Genomic DNA, 20,093 nt, shown 5'->3' with positions numbered 1-20,093 from the left:
CTCCGGGCAAACATTGTTTGTCAAACATAATAAAATTTGCACACACTTTTTAAACAAACATGTTTGTCGAACATTTGTTCAGTGTGGACACGGCTTTACTCTATCGCTTCAACATCTAAAGCTGCGTACAGATATACGCGCCGTGAACATGAGCAATTCACTTTTAATCAGCTAACTATATCTGTATTTTTACAGAAACGGTAAGATAGATATAAAAAGCTTGGCATCAGCTGATTAAAAGTGAATTGCTCATGTTCGCGGCGCGTAAATCTGTACGCAGCTTAATATTAACCAGCTGAAATCATGTGTCAGCGCGTGTGGTAGCTCCTAAATAGCCTCAGCTGATGTTTTGAATGAATGGAAAAACTGTAGTAATTGCATGCAATGAATTATTCAGCTGACAGAATGATAAATCTTGACATCTTTTTTCTCATGCACTTTCAATGTTATTTTTATAACCCAAAAAAGGACGAAGGTGTGAGTCAATTTTGTTGTCCAATGAACTTGTTTCGAAGAATAAGAGTTCAAAATTTGAAACTGATTCATCAATTCTTGCTAAATTTATTGTAGAACATACAAACAGACGTACAACGACTTTGGCCTTCAGTAAGTCAAAAGTGAGAACTCGCTGACGCTCGTTCAATAACACTTCGAAAAGCACGGGTAATTCGAGACAATAAAACTCAGAAGCTATTTTGCAAAAATATAATTTATTTCGTTTCGTCAACGAACATTATGCTAGCCTACATCTCTTAGAAAATTGACACAAACACAAAGCAACCGATTACAAAAAATTGACTACAACACTAGATTCAATAAATTATCGATTTCGATTAGCCTAATCGATGGGTTGAGATAATAATTTAAACGTGTAGTGGAATTTTGAAAATAAAGCTTTAAGCCTTTGATGAGGAAGAATTTAATTGGAGAATGGTGATTTATACTAGATCCATTACCAGCGAGATCGATCTTATTAGGCCAAGTTGCTACATTAACGCCGTTTCAACCTGAAATCAAAAGAAAACATTATGTTAGATTCATGTCAAATAGACGGAAGGTTTTTAAGGGCCGGTTTCCGAGCTCGGGATTTAGCCAAGTTCTAGACTTTAAACAGCTGGAGTCAGAAAATTGGCTTTCAAAAACGGGGCATAGTCACAGTAAATAGTTACAGCAAAATAAATCTTTCTCATTTCTATAATTATTGGAACCGTTTTCCTTTATGAAATGAAACATTCCTAAATAATTCAAAATAGCTAAAACTTAACACTATCTTCTTTTTATTTTACTTTGTGTTCAATTTTCTAATTTTTCAAAATTTACTTTAAACGTGGACTGCGAATTTTCTGACTCCAGTTGTTTAAAGTCTAAAACTTAGCTAAATCCCGAGCTCGGAAACCGGTCCTAAGTGAAAATAGATGTAACACTTTAAATAGGGGCTTGGTATGGGTGTTTTCAGTGTCCCATCTTACAAATATTTCTATAAATCAGTGCATTCCAATATTACTACCCTGACACTCTCGAAAGTTAGATTTAATACAAGTATTCTTTATAAATAGCTTCCCATGCTTCTCAATGAACTAATGCTGTAAAGTGAATCTCAATAATAAGTAACATAAAATTATATCTGAAATATAATTATTATACATTCACAAGGGGAAATATATTTCATGATTAAATAGTGATAATAATAATAATAATAATAATTGTTGAATTTCACATCCAATTCAATGATTGAAATCATTAGTTCCTTCTTTACCGCCTGGAGCGCTCATTTCTTCTGCTCACATTTCGTCTTCTCTCCAGCAGCTACTGCGCTCTGGTGACTGCTTTTCAAAGCTGGACACAGCCTATGACTTGCATTTTTGATGGCGTTTAGCGTCTTCTCTTCTTCTCGTCATGTTGAAGTCGTGCTTCGTTTAATCTCTTCAAGTTTTTCAAGTGAAAACTTTGTTCAGTGTAATGGGATAATCCTATTTCTTCATTCTTGTGAGTTGGTGACGCGTGCGTGTAACAAATTGATTTAATATCAATTTCATTTTCTTTTGGGTGAACCCGTAACAACATCTACTTTTGACTGTAACTTGGCGTGCCTTGTTAACATTTTGTGAATCTACTTCAACTCTATCATCTACTTTCAACTTGGATTGACGTTCCTTGTTGCTATTAATGAATCTGTTTCAATATCATATTGAATCTTCTTTTAAACTTGATTTCGAACTGTAACTTACTAATGTTTGGTAATGCCCTGCCTTTACTTGACTGTTGTGTTTAAACTGGTAGCCACACTTGCTTAGGCTTACCTCAGTTTCCATATGAACTGGACAATTCAACTAAAGTTAGCTCTTCAAATATTGAACAGTGATTAATATTTTCTTGGAAGATCTTTCAATGTTTCCAAATGAACTGGGAGTTATCCATGTGCTGTAACCAATCGTCTTATCCATACAAGTGTTGGAAATCTGCATCAATTCATCACGGACAGTATAACCATACTTCAAGCAAGCCTACCTTGACTATTTCCTGGAACCAACTTGAACACCACTATCATGTTGAAACCCTAGGTAACTGCATATTTTTACCATCTTTGTATTTGCTAATTACCTTTATCTTCTTATCCCTTAAATAAGGTTAGGGTTGAGTTCATTTATTATTTGGATCTATTTACTTAGGCTAATTTTGATTTTTTGTTGCTTCATCATAGGTCAGATTTTTGTATGAAACAAGAATAACTTGACAACCTATTGTAATTTTTTCAATCATGAATGTTGTCAGAACATAATCTTTTCTTGTTCATGATGCAATTTACTATTGCAGAATCACTTAGCCTAACATATTAAAATATTGGTTACTTGGTAAAATATTGTACATCACTTGCTTAGGCTAGTTATTTGATCATCACAATTTATTGATTTAGGATTTTTAAACAAACAAGCAATTTTTATTGCATCAAATATATTTTGTTCAATCACAATATTTTGTAATCTACAAATTTTATAAATATTAAATTCATCACATTTTAAATTCAATTTCAGTATTTTTCAAGCTCATTATTATTGTAATCTTATGATTAGTATTCAAGTTCTTTGTAAGTGTGAATTACCATAGATTCAGTGTATCTTAACTGAATCGTCCCTATTAAACTTCGATGTTTATCAATTATAAATTTTCCATATTAAACCTCAATGGTTACTGATTTTGAACTGCTTCTAATGATTCTTGATGTTTATCAGCTATCTTGATTGTCTGTTTCTCCATTTAAATTTTTATGTTTGCTGAACTTGACAATTTGTTATCAACTTTACTTTTGTATGACTATTGAGCTACTTGTATTCACTATCAAAAATTATTGTTCTGCCATTTCTATTTCAATACATTTATATATTGCTCATTTGGTATTTTTTCTCCAAGAACCTATTCATGTTAGTAATAATTTTTCCGTCTTTTATGAAACAAGACGGTGGTCCTCTTCATTAAAATTATATTGTATCTGGGTCAATGACCAATAAGCAAAATATCTACATCACATTGACCAGCCGCTCTATACTGAGCCACTAGCTACCAGAATTCGGACTCAGAAACAATATAATAATAATAATAATAATAACAATAATAATAATAATAATAATTGTGAACATAAGTGAAATTTTCAATTTTTTTGCGATTGTGAAGGAAGATTTCTGCTTTGTCTAATGATAGACAAGGATCGCTTCTTCTTCTCTAAAGGTGCGTACAGACTTTCGTTCTGCTCCGCAACGGAACGTCACTCCAGCAGAGCGATTGATGATCGACCGGGAGCAACAGTGGTTCGACCGGGGAACGTGAGAAGATCTAACATCTTCCGTAACGTTCATGATGGGTGCGTGGGAGGAGTGACTGTGGTTCGATGGAGGATCGAGGGCGGTACGAGGGCGGAGCGTGCTCGGTGTGGGTTGGAAGCGCGTATATGTGTACGCAGCTTAAGAGCCGTCTCCATTTCGGAGGTTGGCAATCATCATGGCAATTTTTACCTTGTTCACAGCCGCTCTAAATAGGTCAATTAAACGCTTCCCTCAGGTTTCTCAACCAAGACATTCTTCTACGTCCCACCGAGCGCTTACCAAACTATTTTACCTTGGATTATGAGGTGCAGAATCATGTACTTGGGTCCTCTCATAATGTGTCCAAGGTATGTATTTCGTATTTTAATGTCACGCACAATATCTAGTTGCTTACCCATTCTTCTGAGTCTATTCGTGACTCTATCTGTCCACGATATACGGAGTATCCGCCGGTAGCTCCACATTTCAAATGCTTGAAGTCTGGTCTCACATTCCCTATTTAGTGTCCATGCTTCCAAACCTTCAAGAGAACAGGGAACACATAGCACCTCAAGAGACGGGTCCTAACCTCAAGAGACAAGTCACGAGCCGACAGTAGAGTTCTCATTTTTACAAAGGCAGCTCTGGCCTCATTTTTATTTCTGGCATGTGACTTGCATTGCAGCTGACGCAGGTTCCCAGATAGTTATATGCCTCTACCCGCTCTTTCATATCCTGTCCAGCAAAAAGGTGCTCTTGTGGAATTTCTTGCTTTTTAATGACTATGTACTTTGTTTTCTTGGCATTTAACGTGAGCCCATATTCCTCACTTATTCTTATCAAATTGCTTAGAATTCTTTGCAGGTCTTCTATGCTTTCAGCAAGGAGTACAGTGTCATCTGCATAGCGGATGTTGTTTATATGGATACCATTGATGACAATGCCCGCTGCTTCTTCTTCAATAGCTTTTGCTATGATATTTTCCGAGTATAAATTGAACAAGAGAGGGGAGAGTACACATCCTTGACGGACTCCACGCTTTATTGTAAGTTTCAATTTATACTCGGAAAATATCATAGCAAAAGCTATTGAAAAAGAAGCAGCGGGCATTGTCATCAATGGTACCCATATAAACAACATCCGCTATGCAGATGACACTGTACTCCTTGCTGAGAGCATAGAAGACCTGAAAAGAATTCTAAGCAATTTGATAAGAATAAGTGAGGATATGGGCTCACATTAAATGCCAAGAAAACAAAGTACATGGTCATTACAAAGCAAGAAATTCCACAAGAGCACCTTTTTGCTGGACAGGATATGATAGTGCGGGTAGAGGCATATAACTATCTGGGAACCCGCGTCAGCTGCAATGCAAGTCACATGCCAGAAATAAAAATGAGAATTGAAAAGGCCAGAGCTGCCTTTGTAAAAATGAGAACTCTACTGTCGACTAGTTCTTGACTAGTTTTCGACTAGTTCTTGATTTGACTCGGAATTCTGCTGTTTGTATAAATTTTTGATTATAATAAAGTATACATTTTTGATTATCTGAATGTCCCTAGTATCAAGGATAGTAAACCAATAAATCAGGTGCTGAGTTTATAACGTGTACCTAGCTACAGGTTTGTTTGCTATATCATTATCAATCACTAGTGAACTATTATCTGACCACTCACTCGCTAGCTAGTCTTCTTAGCCTTGGCCGCCTTTGCGCCCTTAGCCGGCTTGCCACCCTTGGCACCGGCTGACTTGGCCTTGAAGTAGTAGTAAATGAACTGTGAGACGAGCAGGGCGTTGCCCGCCGTGGCCAGCGAGTAGATGAGCACAATGATGGGGTCGCCTGTCTCCTCGATCGACGTGAAGATGCGAGCGGTCGATCCAAACAGCAGCATGAAACACATCATCGCCGACAGCTGACCGGTGCTGCCGTTTGCGTAGTTTGTGTATGCTTGCACCAGCTGCAAAAATACGAATACAAATTGATTTCAATCAAAGCAATAACTAAGATAAGGCAAGATACATTGTTCTTAAACAACAAGGATCGGACAACTTAAAGAAAGGTAAGTCAAGGTTAATACTATAAGGTTGGCCTGTCCACTGGAACCGTTTTCGTCCGAACTAGTATCGGCCGAAAACAACCGACCGCGACCGAACGATCCCCCAACAAAGAAAGGAATAGATGCTCATCCATTGCAACATGCATCGTCTCCGGCTGATCAATTTTTCGATCCGAATTGGATGGGATTTTCCGGCTCTATCCGGCCGAACTAACTAGTCGAGCTGAGACAACAAAGTGTTCCTAACCTAAAATTGTTTCACATTCTTGTTTGTTTTTGTTTTTTGAAGTTGTTCTGTTTTATAAAGTTGTAACTATGGACAATGAAAAGTTGATAAGTTTGGTTCACGAGCATGTTCCATTGGGGATATGCGAGACAAAATATATCATCGTCGTGATGTTCAAAGGAGTCTGTGAACATAGATTGCTTGGTAATGAATATCTAATTTAGTGGATATTTGTTTATTCAATTTTCAAAATCTCAATAAATTATAATCATTGTTTATGAAAAATTTTGATAGCTATAATAGGAGTTAATTCAATAATTGGCAACTGGACTGACGTAAACGGTCCAATGGGCGACCATATTCGGCCGAATTAACGGCCGGCAGATTCGTTCGATCCAACGGTCGAACGGATCGGTTCCAGTGGACGGTTACCCTAAAGGCAAGGTTCTTGTTTCTGTATGTATTGTATGACGATTGTCTATATAGTAGCCTATGTATTACTGTTAATGGCAAGTAAATAAATAGAAATATGAATACATTATATTATATGTTACCTAATTTTCGCCGCTCTACTATTTTCTGACACATTTTCAACATTCTCAGTTACCTTCTGTGTGTCAGTTCATTCAAATGTGTCAACAAAGTGGAGCAGCGAAGGTAGGCAGCTTCATCAAATTCTCAGTCAGAGCTCAGAGCTAAGAGCTTGTTCACATGACAGCGATTTACGCTCGGTTGTCGCGCGGTTGACAAATCGCTCGATTTGCCAGTCTCGTACACATGACAGCGATTCAAGAGCGATTTGCCCTCGGTTAAGGCTGTGCAAAGGCTGAAATTGAACTTTCTACTGGTAATATTTTTCAAAAGTTTTTCGATTTGTATATCATGAAGCTATCAAAATGGAAAAGTTTTCTCAGAAAAACATTTTTTTTTCGATCATAACTTTTTGAAATATGAGCGCCTAAAGTTTAGATTTTTGGAACAGAACATTTCAAATACGGTAAGAGATTTGGAAGATAAATTCTTCATGGTATTGTTGATTGAATAAAACGAAAAGTTTCTGAAAATATCAACTTTTGATAAAGCTATTCAATTTACTAAAAATGACCAAAAATAACACATTATGTACCTAAATAACCTAAAAGATTATGTTCAATTATGTTTAAATTTTGTTTGAAACGTGGGCCTAGTTTACCCTACTATGAAATATGATCCTCTACAAACTAACTTAAATTGAACTTACAAACTAAATGAACTGAAAATTGTAATAGAATGAATTTTAATTGAACTGAAATTGTAATAGAATTTGCACTATGAGAACTGTTCTGCTCGAAACCGCTCGGTTGACTGAAGACATGTGTACGCTCTCATGCCTGCTCTGGTATATCGAACCGCCCGGCAACCGAGCGGTTGGACTGGAGACTACAACCGCCGCGATTCGCCGGCGACTGCTCAAACCGAGCGATGCATGTGTACGGCACCATGTGTTTCCCTATACCTGGCAACCGCTCGGTTGGTCAACCGCGTGACAACCGAGCATAAATCGCTGTCATGTGAACAGGCTCTAAGATGCATATGCATATTCAAGATGAAATATTTTATTAGAAAATTGTAGTTAACCAGCTGCTTTAATTAATATTATCACTGAATTCTATTATATTATTACTGTGTTTTATTTATAGAGCTTTTATTGGATATCTATTATATAATAAAGGAAAAAATTGGCTTATACTCGTACGGGATAGGAAATTCACGCATCATCACGTCTGAACTACTGGATTGATTAACTTGCAATTTTGCAGTAATGCGCATATCCATTTTATGATCAATTAATTAGTGAAAAAAGGTATGATCCTGACCTTGCCAACGAACATGATGGGCGCGCTAACCGCCTGCATGGACCAGAGAACGTCGAGACTGGTGAATCCCCCGATGAGACCCACCAGCACCCCGCAAAAGGCCACCACAAACGAGGCGGCTGCAGACGGCGAGAAGTTGTATCCGAGCACCAGAGCTGTGATTATCGTGCTCTGAATCAGCAGGAACAGAGCGTCGCCCCAGGCACTGCAATCAAACATTCGTCCAAGTATAATACACAAAAATTAAAGCCAAATATTAAAATCTAAAGGTGCTCACAGACTAGAACGCCACGAACACACACATTTCACTATTACATATGTATTTGTACAGAAAAAAATTAAAAATGTCTCTAATAAGTGAATATTCTCTATTTTAAAAATAACTAAGTGTTATGAATTATTATTATTATTCTGGTATTTAAAAGATCTGAATACAAAAGAATGGTTTGTATAAATATTTTTGGACTGAAAATTTTGTGGAAATCTAGAAGACATAACCTCATTTTGGACTATAATGTTTTTTAAATTTGGGAGAGAAATAGTACAAAGTATTCTTTGTTTTTCTCTCCCGATTTGTGCTCTATTGTAAAAAATAATAGATAAATAGAGAATAAAAGGTAAAGTCTAATATAAAGAATAATAGGTAAAGTTCGGGTCCTGTAGCTTTGCCTAACGGCGAAGGGCCACTATAGTAAGGTCCACGTTATAATGGCAGTGTTTGATTAGCAATGGTATTGCTACCCTTGTCTATCATTCAACAAAGCAATAGCGCTATCTCTTTCTTCCTTTGCTCTGTTGCTAGATCGTCTTTTAACAATGTAGAATTAATAATTAACAAGATATTTCATCTTAATTATGGAGATTCATAATGAAATTATTGAAAAATATAATTTCTTGCTTAATACAATATAATTGTTTTCGATAATTTTATAATGAATCTTCATAATTAAGATGAAATATTTATGTTAATTATAAATTCTACATTGTTAAAAGACAAAGACGATCTGGCAACAGAGCAAAGGAAGAAAGAGATAGCGCTATCCGATTTGTTGAATGATTATTTCAAACGAGAATGAAACGTTAATATAACATCAATAAACCTGTATCAGCTACCGTCTATAGAAGGCATTGACAAGACCGGCAGATAGACAACGTTTTTCTTCTATCTTTCTCCACTGCCATTATAACGTGGACCTCACTATAGACTACAATACTACCCGTTCATTAACATGCAACATTTTTGACAATGTATCTTTCCATAAGCAACAGATGCTCTTTTGTATCTTCTCAAAAGCAACGTGTTGCATCCGAAAAGATATACAAGGAGCTTTACTGTATCTTTCCATAGGCAACATAATGCTCTATTGTATATTATCAAAAGCAACGTGTTGCATCCGAAAAGATACACAAGGAGCTTTAGGCCCGCCGCAAAGTAGACCCACGCTAATCCACGAAAAGCAAGACACGCCGTGGGATGTTTTGTAAACCATTGCTAGGCTTCTCCAGACATCTGTGTAATACATGCAATGAATAATCCACTTGTCAGCTGATTGATTATGGATAATTCTATAGCAATGATTTACAAAACATCCCACGGCGTGGGTTGCTTTTCATGGATTTGCGTGGTCTACTTTGCGGCGGGCCTTAATGTATCTTCCCATAAGCAGTAGATGCTCTTTTGTATCTTCTCAAGAGCAACGTGTTGCATCCAAAAAGATACACAAAAAGGAGCTTTAATGTACCTTTTCATATGCAACATATTCTCTTTTGTATCTTCACAAAAACAACGTGATGCTTCCGAAAAGATACACAAGGAGCTTTAATGTATCTTTCCATAAGCAACATTATGCTCTATTGTATCTTCTCAAAAGCAACGTGTTGCATCCAAAAAGATACACAAGGAGCTTTCTGGAGTTGAATCATGTTAGCACAACACAGCCTATCAGCTGACATTCGTTCAACACTGAACGATCAACTGAAAACTTGATGGAATGAGAACTTGATAAGCTGAGATCTTGATGGATTGAAAATTCAGTTTGAAAAAATACAAACTAAATGTATACTTGATCAAGTGAAAACTAGACAAACTGAAACCGTATCAGAATCAGAAACCATGTTTTAATGTTGATGCTACCAGCATCGAAAACCGTGTTTTAAATGTTCAAGCCATTGCATGAAATCCTCATTATAGTATAGATTTGAAAATTTATTGCGAAATCATTTCATTAGCAAATAATATTCTTATTTATAAAATTAGAGATAATAATAATGAAATAAAGATTTAATTATCCTACTAACAGTAACTATATGGTCTATGGCTGGTTACAAAACTTATTTCGAGCTCCTGTATCACCATTGGAAAGACTTGCAGTTACTTTAAAATAGCTATGAGTCTTAGATAATAAATGTAGATAATGACCTAGGCCTTAATGTCGATAATAATGATAATTTATGATTTTTCAAAATAAGAAAGTCAGAGATGATTGAAGGAATGTATGAAAAATAATGATTTCAAATATGACGTATTCTTTATTAATTGAATTCATTTATTATTCTATTCAATTCAGCACATCAGTTGAAAACTATTGTGAACGCTTCTATTTGCTTCAATAGCGCGTCAGTCGAACGATGGAACGAATGCGCACGAGCTCGACCGATGGTCTTTGTAAGCAGTGTAAAACGCATGGTACTGACCGTGCGCATGCGTGCGCTTAGTGCAGGGACACACGATCCGGCGACATCGCCGTCCGGCGTTTTCGCCGGATCCGGCGGCAATTAGCATTCAGAACACACGACAGACGGCGAAGCTGCCGTCCGGCGTTTTCGCCGGGCCCGGCGGCAATTATTTCCTATTATTATTATTATTATTGTTGGGGATGAATATTTCCTTCCTGTAGGACAGTCGCTGTTCAGAAATGACACTGTCAAGACGGAAGAAATTGGCTGCGATATCTCTGCTCCACCACAGGAGAAAGAAGAAGCACACCAGAAACAGAAACATCTGGGTTCATCCAATAGTAGAAAAAAGACTGTTCCATGGTGCATTTTATACTCTATTTCTGCTGCTCAGGGATGACCAGAACAAGTTTTTTAATATAATGTAATATATATATATATATATATATATATAATTATTTATACTGTATATTTTCCTTTACTATAATATTCTTATTTTAATGAACGTTTATACACATGAGATGAAGATAATATAATATTATTATAGAATGCAATAGATAAATAGTGGAATTTTGCAATGTAGAATTGCAATAATTATACATGAATAATGAAAAATGTCTCAAGCCCCCCACTTTTCCCCTTAATATAATTAAACTTACCATAGTTTTTCCTTTCGCTTTCTTCCAATTCCTCAAAGTCAGGATTCAGAACAGAATAAATTTGCCGCCAGCTATCTCTGGTTTTGTTTTTGTCTTTGTATATTTCTAAAGATCGGTCCCAGATTCCAGGCTTTTCAGCAACAAGGCTGATGAGTAGGTCCATGTCTACGTTGTCAGCACACATGACAGGAACAAAATATTGGAAACTAGACAGTAACAACAATATTATACTCGACACTGAACGAAAAAAGGGCAACACAACCAGTTGAATCAGGGTTGAATCAGTGTTGTAAACCCTGCAGAAGAAAAATATCGTAGCAGCTACCCTTACAACCCTACCCTTGTAACCTACCCTTGTAACCCTACCCTACCCATTTGTAACTTTACAAATGTTAATAAATAAAGAAGTGGCATGGGTGGGGACAGCGCCGTCCGGCGTTTTCGCCGTGTCGTGTGTTCATCTCCATATAGTACAATGCCCTGCTACTGCTTTCCGGCGGCAAAACCGGACGGCGAAGTAGAGAATACCCGGCGATATCGCCGGGTCAATTTCTCGCCGGGCCGGCGTTTTCGCCGTCGCCGGCGTCGTGTGTTCTGCCCCATGCCTTCCTGTGTACTTCTTGCAACCGGACGGCGAAGCTTCGGACGGCGAAAACGCCGGACGGCGATGTCGCCGGATCGTGTGTCCCTGCACTTACGGATACATGGAATCTCTATGGAAAAGACAAGCGCGGCTGACGTACGCACTGACGGTCGGTCGAGCTCTGTAACCGGCCTATAATTATTATGCTTCCACGAGTACTGTGAATGAGATTCAGAAATGAATAAATGAATGAATTACCTGAATGGAAATTGCTTAGCATAGGCATATGCGACGCCCGCCACAACGGCGTACAAGTCGAAGAGGACACTTGTGAAACTAACTCCCGCGGCACTTTTGTTCTGCATTATTTTCAGTATTTGAGGCACTTTCACTGAAATAAACAGCAATCGTCAAGTTTAGTAACAGAAAATCAAGTAAGATTCTTCAAGGAATAGAATCAATACAATGAAATAGTGACTAGAATCTTAGAGAAAATATGACTAACAATATTGACAACAATTATTTAGGCTAAATCAAATTAAATACTTTGGAATACTTTCAAAAATTGACTTCTATTAACATGAATTTTATGATTCGTATTGATGAAATTAATGAACCAAGCAAACATTCAATTACAGATAAAATCCACAAATTCAATTCTTGAGCGAGTTCCAAAAATTTTCTTGATCAATGGTTGAATTACAGATAGCCTACTGTAAGTAAAATACAATAAATTGCTTGAATACAGCAGATTTATATTATCTAATTACATTGACAGCTGAGTTAAAAAAAGAAAACTAGAATTTTGACACAACACTAACAAACTAAATTCATGGTCTTAGCAACTTTACAAGACTTTATTTTACTCCTACTATATTTTTGTTGAATCCTAAATCAAACATGAATTTCAAATCTTCATTTACCGAATCTAAAGCTGGGTTTACACCAAATTTATTAACAAAATTTTAATAACTTAATCCTTATTGATTCTATTAGATTGAACGGAACTTGACAAACACATAATATATGTTCATAATGTGTATGATAAGTATGTTCAATCTAATAGAATCTAAAAGGATTAAGTAATTAACATTTTGTTAATAAGCAGCTTATAGCTGAGTTTACACCAAAGTTTTTAACAAAATGTTAATAACTTAATCCTTATAGATCCTATTAGATTGGACATAACTTATCATAAACATGATGAACATATGTGTTTGTCAAGTTCCGTTCAATCTAAAGATTAAGTTATTAATATTTTGTTAATAACTTTGGTGTGAACGCAGCTTTAGAGCTGGACATTTTACTGCAATCTTTATTTACTTTTTAAAATGTGGAATCTTGTAATTGATGTAGTCTTACCCATGCAAGAGCCAGCTACTATAGCCAATCCGAGACCTTTGCTTATAAGGGCTTTGATGCATTGTTCTGGAAAAATAGCAAAAAGAAACTTGATAAATGATATGATACATAGGGAGGTTCATCATAATATAGTGAGGTCCACGTTATAATGGCAGTGGAGAAAGATAGGATAGCAACTTTTCCGATCCTCTGTCTTGTCAATGCCTTCTATGGAGGGTAACACAGTCGGACGGTCACTGCGGTATCACAGCTAGTTGCTGAGATCCTCAACTCTTTTGAGGCGGGTGACTCAGTGTCTCTTGCTCTAGCGGACTTTAGCAAGGCTTTTGAGTGTGTTTCACACGATATTCTCCTCAAGAAACTGGCTGCTTATGGAGTGCGCGGTCCAGTCCTTGCCACCTTCAGAGCCTACCTTTCTGATAGGAGGCAGGTTCTTACCCTTGATGGAGCGAACTCGGGTCCACTACGGGTTCGTCACGGAGTGCCACAAGGTTCAGTGATTGGTCCTGTTCTGTTCCTGGTAATGATAAATGACCTTGGATTTATGGGCAACATCCTCATGTTTGCTGACGATGCCACTATTTTCGCAAGGGGTAGAGCACCAGATTTGTCCAAGAGGTTGGCAGCAGATATTTTTGAGCAGGCGAAGCAGTGGTTCACCAGCAACGAGCTGATGCTTAATGAAAGCAAAACCCAGGAGACAACATGCACTCTTGTTCGGGAGCAGCTTGACGATCTCACAGAAGTGAAGCTACTGGGTTTTACACTGGATGCTAAACTTGGCTGGAGTAGCCACATTGATAACATCTGTAGGAAACTAGCCAGAGTGATGTACCTACTGAGACGTCTGAAGCCATTAATCTCCAGGAAGCATCTGGTGGAGGTGTATTTTGCTATGTTTCATAGCCATATCAACTATGGACTTCAGTTATGGGGGCACGCTCCAGGCTGTAAAGATGTACTGCTCCAGCAGAAGAAGGCTCTAAGGATCCTAGATTCGGCGGGATACTTGGACCACTGCCGACCCATCTTTATCAAGCTGAGAATACTCACGGTATACAATCAATATATCTGGCTCTCCCTGTTGCACGCAAGGGATAATTTCCACTTGCTCACAAGAAGAGAAGACAGACACTCCTACAACACCAGAGGAAAAGCGAAAATAGACATCCCTTTCTGCAGGCTGAGTAAGAAGAAGGATTGTTTCCCAATACTAGCCCTGAGGATTTACAACGCCTTACCTGACAGTGTGAAGAACTTGGACGACAGGAGCTTCAGAACAAAAACCAAAAACTGGTTAATAGAGTCTCCATTCTATTCAGTGGAGGAACAGCTAACGTCGAGTGATAATTAATGTAATGCATACAGGCAAGGCCATCTTGAAAAGTTCAAATATTACTATTCTTAAATGTTTTTTATATGTTTGACTAAGTTTATAAACGTAAATAAGTGTTTATTACGGACATAGTTTTATGTCAACTCTACGACAATGACCAAGTCAGGTCCATTTTCTGACACAGTCAATCCAGTTATCTGGTCATGACTAAGGAGAGAAGTATGAAGTAAGTACAGATACCGGTTTATCGACCAACTGTTCATTCTCGATTAAAATAATCAATTATATTTTATCAAGCAAGAAATTACATTTTTCAATGATTTCATAATAATTCTTTATAATCAAGATTAAATATTTTGTTAATTGATTATTAATTCTACATTGTTGAAAGACTATCTGGCAACAGAGCAAAACGAGAAAGAGATAGCGCTATCTGCTTTGTTGAACGATAGACAAGGATAGCAATGCTAATCAATCACTGCCATTATAACGTGGACCTCACTATAGACTACAATACTACCCGTTCATTAACATGCAACATTTTTGACAATGTATCTTTCCATAAGCAGTAGATGCTCTTTTGTATCTTCTCAAAAGCAACGTGTTGCATCCGAAAAGATACACAAGGAGCTTTAATGTATCTTTCCATAAGCAGCAGATGCTCTTTTGTATCTTCTCAAAAGCAACGTGTTGCATCCGAAAAGATACACAAGGAGCTTTAATGTATCTTTCCATAAGCAGCAGATGCTCTTTTGTATCTTCTCAAAAGCAACGTGTTGCATCCGAAAAGATACACAAGGAGCTTTAATGTATCTTTCCATAAGCAGCAGATGCTCTTTTGTATCTTCTCAAAAGCAACGTGTTGCATCCGAAAAGATACACAAGGAGCTTTAATGTATCTTTCCATAAGCAGTAGATGCTCTTTTGTATCTTCTCAAAAGCAACGTGTTGCATCCGAAAAGATACACAAGGAGCTTTAATGTATCTTTCCATAAGCAGTAGATGCTCTTTTGTATCTTCTCAAAAGCAACGTGTTGCATCCGAAAAGATACACAAGGAGCTTTAATGTATCTTTCCATAAGCAGTAGATGCTCTTTTGTATCTTCTCAAAAGCAACGTGTTGCATCCGAAAAGATACACAAGGAGCTTTAATGTATCTTTCCATAAGCAGTAGATATTTTTGAGCAGGCGAAGCAGTGGTTCACCAGCAACGAGCTGATGCTTAATGAAAGCAAAACCCAGGAGACAACATGCACTCTTGTTCGGGAGCAGCTTGACGATCTCACAGAAGTGAAGCTACTGGGTTTTACATTGGATGCTAAACTTGGCTGGAGTAGCCACATTGATAACATCTGTAGGAAACTAGCCAGAGTGATGTACCTACTGAGACGTCTGAAGCCATTAATCTCCAGGAAGCATCTGGTGGAGGTGTATTTTGCTATGTTTCATAGCCATATCAACTATGGACTTCAGTTATGGGGGCACGCTCCAGGCTGTAAAGATGTACTGCTCCAGCAGAAGAAGGCTCTAAGGATCCTAGATTCGGCGGGATACTTGGACCACTGCCGACCCATCTTTATCAAGCTGAGAATACTCACGGTATACAATCAATATATCTGGCTCTCCCTGTTGCACGCAAGGGATAATTTCCACTTGCTCACAAGAAGAGAAGACAGACACTCCTACAACACCAGAGGAAAAGCGAAAATAGACATCCCTTTCTGCAGGCTGAGTAAGAAGAAGGATTGTTTCCCAATACTAGCCCTGAGGATTTACAACGCCTTACCTGACAGTGTGAAGAACTTGGACGACAGGAGCTTCAGAACAAAAACCAAAAACTGGTTAATAGAGTCTCCATTCTATTCAGTGGAGGAACAGCTAACGTCGAGTGATAATTAATGTAATGCATACAGGCAAGGCCATCTTGAAAAGTTCAAATATTACTATTCTTAAATGTTTTTTATATGTTTGACTAAGTTTATAAACGTAAATAAGTGTTTATTACGGACATAGTTTTATGTCAACTCTACGACAAGGACCAAGTCAGGTCCATTTTCTGACACAGTCAATCCAGTTATCTGGTCATGACTAAGGAGAGAAGTATGAAGTAAGAAGTATGAAGTAAGTACAGATACCGGTTTATCGATCAACTGTTCATTCTCGATTAAAATAATCAATTATATTTTATCAAGCAAGAAATTACATTTTTCAATGATTTCATAATAATTCTTTATAATCAAGATTAAATATTTTGTTAATTGATTATTAATTCTACATTGTTGAAAGACTATCTGGCAACAGAGCAAAACGAGAAAGAGATAGCGCTATCTGCTTTGTTGAACGATAGACAAGGATAGCAATGCTAATCAATCACTGCCATTATAACGTGGACCTCACTACAGTTGTTGAATGGATTCAAACCATAGGCTACTTATTATTCCACAATTAACTTCAAGTCAGAGCAAGAAGGTCATGCGTTTTCCTGTATTTCCTGACAACTAAAAACGAGAGTATTAATGATTTGAGCAGTCCATAATACAGCTATAGTGAGGGGTCCAAGTAGGCTTAATAATGGCAGTGTTTGATTAGCAATGGTATCCATCTATTCAATCATTTACATTAACCAATGCACAAATCAAATAAATGATAGGAAAAGGACCAACAGGTCTAGCCCAAAACTGTTCCCTTTCCAAATTTTGATAGTAGTAAGCCAATGTCTAAAAGGTAGGTTGAGTTGCTACACTTTAAATCAAATTCCGAGTTCAGAAATATACAAACCAAAATTTAGAATTTAATTAGATTGAAAACCGAAAAGAATAAAAATATTGCACTAAACTATAACTTTAAAGTTTTCAAAACTTGAAAACATTGCTATCCTTGTCTATCACTAAACAAGGCGGATACCGCTATCTCTTTCTCGCTTTGCTCTCTTGTCAGATCGTCTTTTAACAATGTAGAACTAATAATTAACTAACAAAATATTTCATCTTAATCATGGAAATTCATTACTGAGAAATATATTTTCTTGCTTAATAGAATATAATTGATTATTTTAAACGAGAATTGACAGTTAATATTACATCAAAATAAACTGGTATCAGCTACCGTCTATAGAAGACATTGACAAGACAGATGATCGGCAACGTTGTTCTGCTATCTTTCTCCACTGCCATTATAACGTGCACCTTAATATAGGAAAAAAATATTGTATGGTCAACTTGAAGTGTGAAGTCAGAGCAAGAAGGTTATGCATTTCCCTGCATTATTAAGACAAATAAAAGCCTTAGTATTAATAATTTGAGCAGTCCATAATATAGCTAGGCAATAATTATAGTAAATTTCATAATATATTCTTCGCATGATGTATTTTGCTTTTTTCAATTGTAGGTTGGAGTATGGAATTTCTTGCTATGCTTCCACATTCATGTCACATTTTAAAAATCTTATAGTTCTACAAAAATCTGTCATTAGGGTCATTTATGGTGCTAGTAGACGGGCTCATACTTTCCCTATGTTTAAATCATTGGGGATTCTCCCTTTTAGATATATGAATGTGTTGAAAGTTCTATCCCTGTTTTATAAAATGAGTGGGGATAGATATTTGATGGAAAATATTGGACAAGACAGTTTGGTTACACGGCAAACTACACGAATGCTGGTGAGACTTCCCAAACCCAACTGTACCACCTTCCAAAGATGTTTCATTTTTCTGGGACCAAAATTTCACAATATCCTTCCTGAGGAAATAAGGAAGCTGAAAATTTGCAAACAATTCATCCGTAAAACGAAGTGTTGGCTATGGCTTCATTCACCTTTGGAAATTGAGAATTTATTCAGAGTGGTAAGCTAAGTAAATAAATTGTCATAAAACCTAAACATTTTTCTTCTTCTTCTCTCTTCTGTCTTAAATTTTTTTTCTGCCTTAAAATACCTATTGGTCGATTTATAGGTGGTGGCTTCCTCCCTACTGTTCACATGAAGTTTATATCACTATGAGATATATGTAATGAGGGGAATGCTCTGATATGTCAATTGTCGAATATTGATGACTGTGTGAATGCATGTGTGTATGTGTCTTATCTTTTTCATATGTCCCATTATTCAAACTCCTATTCACGGACAAGGGCTTTGCGGAAGCTCGGCTTTTGATTGCATACATCATGAAACCTTCATTGCTTGCAAAGTAAACACTTGGTGGTGATGTGTTTGTTTGTAATCCTCAGCTCCTACTTGACTGGAAAGAAACACACTTTGTCCATTGGAGATGCTGTAATCGCAGTGTGAAACTGTTCGGATTCAAGATGGATGCCGCATTGACATAAAAGCAACATGTTGACATGATCTGCAGTATCCAAATATATAAATTCTTGATCGTTAGCCAAGTGTTCCCAGAAAGATCGCGTCAAAAAGAAATAAGAAACTTTTAACTGGAGAATCAAGATGGCGTGATGGCATCACAGTAGATAGTCAAATGTCACATTTGTACCTGGTTACAGCATACCATGGTCTCTTCCACAGCCATATAAATTATGGCATTATGCTTTGGGGTAATGCAGGGGCTGTAGAAAGATCCTGCTCCTACAAAAAAAGGTTCGCCGGAACAACACCTCGTCTCATCGGCTGGAACACTGTGCGTTGTGTGTACAGGCTGATTTACCTTTACAAAACTAGGTGATGAGAGTGCTTATTTTCATATTTGATTACTGCCTATGGGGCAGCTTTATTTCACTTTTTCGACGTGTTCCAGTGGGCTTCACTTTAGTGATTTCTTTTATGGACCTAATTAATTAAATACAAAAAAGAAACTTGGCATTTAATAAGCCAGACATGTAAGAGATTTCAACATTAATACTTAATAGTAGACATATTTTGTTTTGCAAAGAAACGAGTTAAGTTACATGATAAGATTAACCTACATTATAAGTAGTCTATGCAACTAACAAGGTTAGCGGTGCGTCATCCTTCATGTTTCTGTGTTGAAAATACTGCTGAGCATTTTTATTTGATACAGAATTCATTGAGAACAGAATAAATGTATACTTACCATGGAGAAAATTGTATTCAATAAAAAATTCGTTGTAACATTGCGGTGTAACCAAAAACAAGGCTGCTTTTTCAAAGTATTCTGTAGCATTGAACGAAGACATTGTAAAGAATTTTATATTACAACAAGAAACTATGACTGATCAGTACATAACTAATCTGAAATAAACCTTAATGTACACGTATTATAAGTTATAAAAATGAAAATGCGGCTTGGATTATCAGCAAAAATTAATCAGCATTGGTTTTCTTTCCATTCCACATCAACAACGCAGAAGACAAGAGTAATTCACAGCGCAGAGACATAAATAGATAGAGTAGTCAACATTGCTGTTTCAAATATTTCTATTTGGTGAAAAATATGAATTTGATGTGATATGATATCAATTTTTTATTCTTGTTGATAATGAACAATTATACTAATTTTTGAACAGATATAGATTAATTTTTATTTGCCATCAATCTTTCACTACTGCCATTATAATCTGTGCTTTCAGG

At 36.8% G+C, this 20,093-nt stretch overlaps 1 protein-coding gene across 2 annotated transcripts; it reads right to left on the bottom strand.

Moving 5' to 3' along the window:
• Nucleotides 1-690: 690 nt before the first annotated feature.
• LOC111046762 (mannose-P-dolichol utilization defect 1 protein homolog) lies at nt 691-19,935 on the bottom strand. Of its 2 annotated transcripts, none has more exons than XM_039424730.1 (6): nt 19,597-19,935; nt 13,217-13,282; nt 12,113-12,245; nt 7,937-8,141; nt 5,474-5,755; nt 691-1,007 (listed from the first exon to the last, which is right to left on the bottom strand). In XM_039424730.1, the coding sequence occupies exons 1-5, from the start codon at nt 19,697-19,699 to the stop codon at nt 5,477-5,479; spliced, it is 786 nt and encodes a 261-aa protein (XP_039280664.1). In that variant the 5' UTR covers nt 19,700-19,935; the 3' UTR covers nt 691-1,007; nt 5,474-5,476. The 2 variants fall into 2 exon arrangements, with proteins under 2 accessions (XP_039280664.1, XP_039280665.1); XM_039424731.1 differs by having other exon boundaries at nt 5,467-5,755; nt 19,597-19,886.
• Between the last annotated feature and the right edge of the window lie 158 nt (nt 19,936-20,093).

This window comes from Nilaparvata lugens, chromosome 3 (genome assembly GCF_014356525.2).
Source record: "Nilaparvata lugens isolate BPH chromosome 3, ASM1435652v1, whole genome shotgun sequence".
In the NCBI taxonomy this organism is placed as follows: domain Eukaryota; kingdom Metazoa; phylum Arthropoda; class Insecta; order Hemiptera; family Delphacidae; genus Nilaparvata; species Nilaparvata lugens.
This window is presented reverse-complemented; position numbering and strand designations above follow the sequence as displayed.

What these genes read in the sequence shown, in the direction of transcription:
- LOC111046762 (XM_039424730.1), bottom strand. Translation starts at nt 19,699, where the DNA reads ATGTCTTCGTTCAATGCTACAGAATACTTTGAAAAAGCAGCCTTGTTT. An exon ending in AGTAGCTGGCTCTTGCATGG is followed by an intron (nt 12,246 to 13,216) that starts GTAAGACTACAT and finishes TGTTTATTTCAG; the next exon opens with TGAAAGTGCCTCAAATACTG. An exon ending in CCATCATGTTCGTTGGCAAG is followed by an intron (nt 5,756 to 7,936) that starts GTCAGGATCATA and finishes GTATTTTTGCAG; the next exon opens with CTGGTGCAAGCATACACAAA.